Source organism: Poecilia reticulata, linkage group LG13, assembly GCF_000633615.1.
Source record: "Poecilia reticulata strain Guanapo linkage group LG13, Guppy_female_1.0+MT, whole genome shotgun sequence".
Taxonomy (NCBI): domain Eukaryota; kingdom Metazoa; phylum Chordata; class Actinopteri; order Cyprinodontiformes; family Poeciliidae; genus Poecilia; species Poecilia reticulata.
Genome location: NC_024343.1, coordinates 32,460,509 through 32,469,227, shown reverse-complemented (window position 1 = coordinate 32,469,227; position 8,719 = coordinate 32,460,509). Strand labels below are relative to the sequence as shown.

At 44.4% G+C, this 8,719-nt stretch overlaps 1 protein-coding gene across 3 annotated transcripts; it reads right to left on the bottom strand.

The window, feature by feature from the left end:
- Positions 1 to 514: 514 nt before the first annotated feature.
- Positions 515 to 7,290, bottom strand: srsf7a (serine and arginine rich splicing factor 7a). Of its 3 annotated transcripts, XR_001777240.1 has the most exons (9): positions 7,068 to 7,290; positions 5,229 to 5,462; positions 4,965 to 5,141; positions 4,792 to 4,884; positions 4,605 to 4,646; positions 4,461 to 4,505; positions 3,480 to 3,578; positions 2,603 to 3,013; positions 515 to 1,148 (listed from the first exon to the last, which is right to left on the bottom strand). XR_001777240.1 is itself a non-coding variant. In XM_008426679.2 (8 exons), the coding sequence occupies exons 2-8, from the start codon at positions 5,450 to 5,452 to the stop codon at positions 1,097 to 1,099; spliced, it is 732 nt and encodes a 243-aa protein (XP_008424901.1). In that variant the 5' UTR covers positions 5,453 to 5,462; positions 7,068 to 7,290; the 3' UTR covers positions 515 to 1,096. The 3 variants fall into 3 exon arrangements, 2 of the variants coding, with proteins under 2 accessions (XP_008424901.1, XP_008424900.1); XM_008426679.2 differs by lacking the exon at positions 2,603 to 3,013; XM_008426678.2 differs by lacking the exon at positions 515 to 1,148 and having other exon boundaries at positions 1,853 to 3,013; positions 5,229 to 5,465.
- Positions 7,291 to 8,719: the final 1,429 nt, after the last annotated feature.

Here is an 8,719-nt window from a genome sequence, read left to right as displayed (position 1 = left end):
GCTCAAAAAGATAAAACACTTAAGTGAACCCTTTATTTTTTTGAGCAGTATTTTTTTGGCAGAATTTGCAATTTTGTCCCATCTACAAAAGCCCTAGTGCAGTACTTATTTAATACATTAGAAACACATTTTTAAACCAATTCAATTCCTTTTTAAAATAAAACATTCCATATCCTAAATGATAGAACAGCATTCCTGTAGTGTACAGCTGGTATTTGTATCAAACGATGCAGGTAAAAATTATTCCAACGTGAAAAGCTCTGCTTTGCTTTGGCTTTTTTTAAAATTATTAATCAGTTACTAAATTAGTTTAATAATTGCTTCGCCTTGCGTTGGTCACAGATAAAACCTTGAACGTGGCCTGTGGTTCTCATTTTTATTTACCCTGCATTTCTGTAGAGGTAGCCCAGTTGTGCAACAGCTTGAGAAGAAAAGGTTTAAAATATTAAATTAGCACAACGTCAATGTCTGAATCTGACAGGATATGAACAGAAACGCACAGAGCAGCCGCAGGATGTGTTGAAGAGGTTTATTCCAAAATAAAACTGCCACACTTTCACTTCTACAGCCGAGAACAGAAAGAAAAGCAAACAGCTGCCCGACATGAGCCTCGCTTGTGTTTTTAAAATTAGGTCAGAGCAATGAATCAAACTCGGGGGGGGAATCACATTATTCAGGCAGCTTCATGAAGGGAAAGCAGGAAAACAAGGTGACTTTAAATCTAAAGGCATGCAGAGCAACAAGTGTCCCTGTGAAGAGGAGACCAACAGAAAAACTCAGGATGTTTTAATACTTCAGCTCATTTCATCTCCTCAGCCCATTTCCTGCTGGAAGATCCGAGTTTTACAGCTCAAAGTCAAACGTCCTAAACGTGTCGCTTCCCGTCTCTGCTACGCTTTTCAAAATACAGATTGCTTACACAGCAGCAACAGTTAAAACTACTCCTATTTATACAACCCGGGGCATGTGGAGCTGTGGAGACGGCAGTCCTGGCGGTAAAAAAAACCCAAACAAAAATAGATCTGGAAATAATGAGACGACACGGACCGATACCAGAACCAAAGGAAAACTGCTGCTGGCTGTGAGTCTTGGTGGCTCAGTCGTCTGCAGGCGTGGGGCTCCGGGCCGGACTCGCTGAGCGGGAGCGACTGAAACACAAAGGGACCGGGGTCAGCCTGCGGCGGCAGCAGACGGGGAGACACACCTACAGCTTCTCTGCACTGCAAAAACTACCAGGGCTAAAGTCAGTTTAAAGGGCCGGCGCGGCCGAGCCAACTGTCCAGACGGGTTTACGCCGTTTCACCGCCGCAGCGACGCTTCCGGGTTTTTATGCGATTTACAATTAACAAGTCTGCCTGTCACAATAAATCAAATAGTCGCATTACAAATTAAAATGAGCTTGATAATTTCCTTTTGAATCATTTATTGTTTTTCTCTTTCTATCAAAAACTAGACGTTAAAAGTTTAGTTTGGTGTTTTGGTCTCAACAGGCTTTTATTCTGAAGGACAATCTTCTTTACAAACTTTCATATTTAAAATGTCTTCCAGTTAAAGCGTTGAATGTTCTTCAGAATTTAAAGTTTATTGATTTATTTAACCAGGTGAGTTTTAAGAACAAATCCTTACTGACATTTATGACCTGGCAATTACAATTTTATCACTTTCAAATGGTCTCAAAGCAACAATATTGTTGTTTATCGCAATAACCTTTGGAACAATTTATCATTCAGAAATATTTGTTTTTGTGACCAGTCTAATGACGGCAAATCACTTATTACAAAAAAACAGGCACCATGTCATGACAGTTTGCCATGTCAAATAATCTGGAAGAAAAAAATAAAATAAAAAATCTCCTCTGTCTCCTCCCAGTATGAACTAGAAACAACCAATCAAAGCCAGGAGGCGGGTCTTAGCGCTGTCAATCACCTGTGTGTGGCGCTCCATCACTCCCTTGCTCTCTCCTGCACTGCAGCTAGCATAGCCGTTGTGAATGCTAAAGCTAGTTGCAGCATAGTCTCTAATGATGGCGGATAAATGGTTTTCCTATCGTTTCTTCGCCATTAGCACATTTAGCAGCGAGTACATGAGGATGACTGACAGCGCTAAGCCCCTCCTCCTGGCTCTGACTGGTTATTTTTGGTGCATTTCTTCAGGAAGCAGTGTTAGCTCAGGGAGGAGACCAATGTTTTCACAGATTATCTGTGTCATATTAAATTGTCACAACATGATGAGTTTAAAGAAATATGTAAAAAAAACATTTTATAAAAGTTACATCCTGCAGCTTTACTGTGAAATAGTTTTCTTTTTCCCGACATCTTCAGAACACCGACACATTGATGATGTAAACGCAGCGTCAGAGAGCTGATCTGGGCAGTTGGGTCGACCGTGCGGCGCCTTTAAGCTGCGCTAACAGATTTCATGTCAGAATGAGAAGCTGTGGCGGCGGGCGGCTAACGCCCTCCTTCCTGTCTGTCAGCCTGACACACATTCACACGTCCACTCACTCACTCCCACATCCAGCCACACATGCTCGCTTTTTAACGGCTCAACATGTTCTGTCACCATCAACATGAGCTTAGTCAGGGGGTGGGGGGTTGGTTACCTTTGGAGACAGCGGCAGAAACAACAAGTACAGAGAAGCGAAGGATCAAAGGACTGAAGGACGGACGACTACAACTCGGAGACGCTCTTGAAGTCTGATCTCTCGTCAGCTCTGTGTCTCACGCTCAGAAGCTAAGACCGAAGCGAAGAACTCTGGTAGGTAGGGGGGTTCTGGTAGGTGGGGAACGGGTTTTTAAAGCCCGGCTCTGAAGGCTGGCCGGCTGGCTCTAGGGGCGAGGGGTCGGTCGGTAGGTCGACCTCTGTCTCGCTGTCTAACGTCAGACGCAGGCGGAGGCTGATCTCAGGTCAGCGCTTAAGTCACCCTCCCGCAGGCTGTGCACACCGCCAGCTGGCAGACCCTGGGCCTGGGATCAGCGGCGGTGTCTGTGCAGTGCTCAGCTCCCACCACACGCTTTAAAGAAAATATGAAAAATAAACAAAACGTTCTGCAAAGATGTTCACCCCAACTCACACCACTGGTGCTCATTTAGCTGATCTCACCTAGCAAAGCTGCCCTCAGCTAGCCAAACTCAGCTAAGTACCTTCTGTCTGCTAGCTTCTGCTAATGTCTGTCTGCGTTAGCTAAGAGTGGCTGCAGGAGAGCCGGTGTCGTGGCGGCTCGTCATCTTCCTGTGCTCCCTGTTCCCGATCAGAGCCGATCTGGAACAGAGAGCACAAGAGCCCAGGTCTTCCTTCCGCTGAACTTTCCCTGAACCAGCGGTGAGGAAGCTGTGGAGTCTTCGGATCCTCCGTCTGGCCGTCGGCGCCCTGGCTAAGATGGCTCACTCTGACCTGAACACCTGCCCTCTACACACATATCACCCCTCCCACTGCCCTGTGCTGCCACACACACACACACACACACACTGAGGATTTACCTGGCCCGCTTGTGGTTGGCCGACGGCGATCGAGAGCGGGAGCGAGACGCAGAGCGCCCCCTGGGGGCAGAGCCGGACCGAGAGCGGGACCTGGAGCGGCTGGGAGACAAAAACAAAAACTAAACATGAAGAAATCACATTTATCACGCCGGACTCATCCTGACGCTCTGCATCCGGGGAGCATTCCCAGGACCGGATCAGTTTTACTGCACCAAACCACTCCAGTGCTGGGGAAAAACCAGTATGGGTTTCCAACTTGGAGCCGCTGGAAGCGCCTCGCCCAGTCTGTTAGCACAGCAAACTCTTCCACTTGGGCCACATCGAGGTCAACAATGTCTTAAAGGGCCGGTAGTGGCAAAAAAAATAAAACTACTGATTAACAAACCGTTAAAACATTAAAACCTCGCTGCCGCCGCAGCCGATAATAAATATATTCTCACCTTCATGTAAGAAACAAAACAACTGATTTGACTGATGAAATAATATTAAAAACAACTGTAATCTAAAAAGCTCCAGAGTCTAGAAGTTCCAGTAAAAACTTGTGGCGTATCGAGTTTAACCCCTGCAGTAGAGGATCCAACCGAACCGAGAACTGGAACCAGTTTGGAAGGAAGTCGGTCATTTTCCGCAAGGAAGAAATTAATTATGATTTTATCAGCGTTACTGTAAACACGAGGGGAAAAAAACTAATCGAGTGATCTCACATTCCCAGCATATTTACTAAACCACAACGTCACCTTAAAACCAGCTGCACATGTTGTTACTGGAAACCAGAGTGGAAATCAGTTTCCACAAGTAAACTGAATCAAAACACAAACAAAATGAGGAGAAATAAAAATGATTCATAGTAAAAACTCAAAACATTTTCCGTCGGTGTGAGGAGAACTGGGACTGAACAGCAACAATGTTCTGAAGGACCAGGGAGGGGTCAGAGGTCAGGCTGGACCCTGACCCTTGACCCCAGCCCCGTCCACTGCATACCTTCTCACAGGAGTCCTGGACTTGGACCGGGCCGGGGAGCCAGACCTGATGATGCAGAAGCAGAGAATGTTTTCATTAGAGCAGCCAGAACCGGCCGGCCGGCCGGGTCGCAGCGTGTCTGCGGTCAGGAAGCTGCGGCCTCACCTGCTTCTGCGTCTGGAGTATGACGGCGATCTGCGGCGGCTCCTGGTAAACAGACGGAAGAAACGGTTAGCGCCGGTCGGACCGCCGTGATTCAGCATCACAGCCGACTCCTAGCTAACCAAACTGTGCAGATTTTTTTTTTTTGGTTAGCATTCCTGGTGGCCTGCCCGTTTCCATGGCGACCTACCGGCTGTAGCTGCGGCTACGGCTGCGGGAGTGAGAGCGGTAGCGCCGTCCGCGGGACCTGGACCGTGAGCGGGATCGGGATCTGGACCGGGACCTGGAACAGAAAGACGGCCAGGTCAGCGCTGCTCTAACGAGCTGACAGGCGCTAAGCGGCTAGCACGGCCCCGCCCCCACCTGCTGCTGCGTCTGCCTCTCTTGCTGTAGCGGTAGCAGTCGTAGGCGTAGTGGCCCCGGTCCCCGCACTGGTAGCAGCGGTCGTTGGGGTCAAACTGGCGGCGGCTGGGGCGCCCGCGGCCCTTCCTGGACATGCCGGTGGACATCTCCACACGCACACGGGAGCCACAAAGGATCCTGGGAATGAAGGGCCGCCATGAGTTCAGAGAGCAGAAATCCTAACATGTTCTACTAAAAACCTGTTTAATGGAGGACGAGACCTACTTCCCGTCCATGCCTTTGACCGCGTCCTCTGCGTCTCGGGGATCCTCGAACTCCACGAAGGCGAAGCCAGGCGGGTTCCTGGCCACCCACACGGTCCTCAGGGGCCCGTAGTAACTGAAGGCCCGCTCCAGCTCCCCTTTGGCGGCGCCGTTACCAAGGTCACCGACGTAAACTTTACAGTCGGTGGCCCGGGACGAGCTCCGGGACGACGAGTAGTACGACATCGCTCCTCAGCTGCTGGGACGAAGTAAACATGAAAACATGTTGACACACAGAAACACAGCTGGGTCCAACAAGACGGTTCTGGTTCTTTTTTATGTAAATGACGGAATATGTCTTCTTTAGACTAAACATTTAAATGGTACAAAATGAAAAAAATGTTTGGGCTGCACAGTGGTGCAGTTGGTAGAGCTGTTGCCTTGCAGCAAGAAGGTTCTGGGTTCGATTCCCGGTCTTTCTGCATGGAGTCTCCATGTTCTCCCTGTGCATGGTGGGTTTTCTCCAGGTACTCCGGTTTCCTCCCACAGTCCGAAAACATGACTATCAGGTTAATTGGTCTCTCCAAATTGCCCCTAGGTGTGTGTGTGTGCATGGTTGTGTGTCTCTGTGTTGCCCTGCGACAGACTGGCGACCTGTCCAGGTGACCCCGCCTCTCGCCCGGTACGCCAGCTGGAGATGAACCAGCAACCCTCCTGACCCCACTGAGGGACAAGGGTGTCAAGAAAATGGATGGATGGATGGAAAATGAGAATATGATGAAATATACTTTATTACATTCTCTCATATTCTCTTATAATTTTCCACGATTAAAGTCATACATTTACCATTTTAAATTAGAATTTGGGCTGACATTATGTACTTTTTATAAATTTGTCACCTCAAACTCAAGAGGACTTTTTTGTAGCATTTTTTTTTTGTTTTACTTTAGAATTTCAGAAAATATCTTACAATCTGTACAATATTTACTATCGTAAATTTATCCCAATAATCATGTTGACAACTGAGAATATCCTAGTTATTTCTTGACAGTTGAGATTTTGCGTTTTCAGAGGGTTTTGACCACATTGTTTAGCTTTTTGTCTCCATGTTTGCATTTTTCCTCCCGTCGAGGAGCGCGCGGGAGGTAAACAGACCGTCTCCATGGAAACGGGGTTTTGCCTGCCGCCACAACCCGAACGGGATTCCGTTAACCAACCGCAAACTATTTACCGTTTAGTTGTGTGGATTCTTCATGCAACGACACGAACCGAAACCCGAAAGTACTGAAACCAGCCCTGCGTGTCTACCGCTGCTGCAGGTGGTCCGACGCCATGATGGCAGGTTTAAAACCCATTAAACCTGCCCTTTTTTATATAAATATATATTTTTAAAATATATATATATATTTTTATTTTATTTTTAAACATAGTTTAAGACACGGACTGAGCTAAAGGGTTCGTAACTACCACCAGACTTATTGGACTGGTGGCTCTCAAACGGCGTTTGTGCATTTATTATTATTATTATTATTAAACTAGGCTTCATAAAGATCTCCACAGTTTTTGAAAAACAATCTCTTACACCTTTCTAGATAGATTTATTTACTGTAATACTGATGCAACAGAAAGTGAGGTGCAGAATGTAAATGTGTGCTAGTGTCTCCATTTCCCTGCCTATTATCTCCGTGTTTTATGCCCAATAGAAAAATAAGGTCTGTTTAAACAACTTTAGATGAAAACACGACTGAACAATGCATAAGTGTTTAAATACGCGATTATTATTAAACGGTTAAATCCAGGAAATAGTCCAGGCCCGGCTCATAAACAATGGCGGGCGGCAGCACGCGTTAGCCGGCCTTACCTTCCTCTGTTGATTTTCGTAACTCCGCTTCGAGAAAACCCAACTCCGGCGGTCTCTATCAGAGGCCGGTGGTTGTAGCGAAGGGACAGGAAGAAACGTTTTACAGGATAAAGTTATTTAACCGCCACTAACACGCACGTTAATCTAACTCCCGCATGTCTTTCCGCAACGACTTCAACTCCAACGGCTAGCAGGTTCTTCTTCTCGTCTTGGAATGTTGGAGGCTAGCATACCAGCTGGTGCTTGTACCGCCCCCTACCGGACTAAAATATGAACGTGAATGCTGGACAGAGGAAAATTACTCGCACAATTTAAACACGGTTAAATAGCTTATTAAAATCACATTAATACTTTAAGATAAATCCTCCAGATTTAAAGAGAACTGTCAAAGCGAGTTAAGCATGTCTGATAAAAGAAAAGCAGTAAAAAAAAAAAAAAAAACTTTCATGCAGAAGCTTTGTTAGTTCTCATTTGTTTTTGTTCATTTTTTCACCCGTTTGGACAATTATTCCCTCTGGTTCTGGATGCTGTGCAGCTCTTACTTTCAGAGCGTTCTTATGATGAGTAACCGTGGAAACAAGGTATTGTTTTTACAACTGGGATCAGATGATTAGCATCACAAAAGCTCAAATAATACCTGAACTTTGACCTCAAACACCAGAGGAGTTGAAAAGGAGCCTTCATGGATGCAGAGGGAGAAGGGGAAAGTCATAATAAGGGTTTCATCTCCTACTCTATCATTCTAACCAACCAGACAGCTTTCAAGAGTCCAACATTTTTGACTTTTGAAACCGTTATTTCTAGAAATTTTTTTTTTTGTGTGGAAATTTACTCCTTTTACTTCCATCTATGGCCCAAAGACGCCATTTTAGAAGTGCCTGAGGGAATTCAGTCATTTTACTCAGATGTCTTAGAGCAGGTATGCATTTAAAAGTTGCTGCTCTAGAGAATTACATCGCAAAAACACAAAATCTTTCCAAGTATTTTTGTCTAGTTTCTAGTGCAAATATCTTAGTTCACTTAAAAATACTACAAAACTAACTTACAAGTAACTTTAAACAAAAAAGTAATAGTTCAATTGAGAAATTATTTTACTTCCAAGTACTTTTTAAAATCAATTTGAACAAAAATGTTGATTTACATAAGCTTAGAATATTCTTGAATTTGATTTGATAGGAATTATGTTTAAGGGCAAAAAAATATCCCTTAAATTAAACCACAATTTATGACTTTAATGAAACAATCTTTAATATCAAAATGAGTTTGAAGCTCTGGTCAAGTCTGGTGGTAGAAGAAATCTGAAAAACAACAAATACTTTTTCAGAAAACTGACATAATTGACAATAAACAGAAATAAATAAATGGCTTGGAGGAAACAGTTTAATGTATGATTGAAAAATGTGGCAGCACATAAAAAAAAATTAAATAAATTCAAATTATAGAAAATAGACTGTATGAAAAAATGATATAAAAAAGAAACTAACGATAAAATTAGAAATGAAATGGATAAATTACATAAATACAGTTTAAAATGATAAACATTTACTTATGTTACAGTATAACCAAATAAGCTGTGAAAGTTATGGATGCAATATTCTGTACATCAATCACTTTATCAAGCCATTTATTTATTTCTCTGTTTATTGGGGATT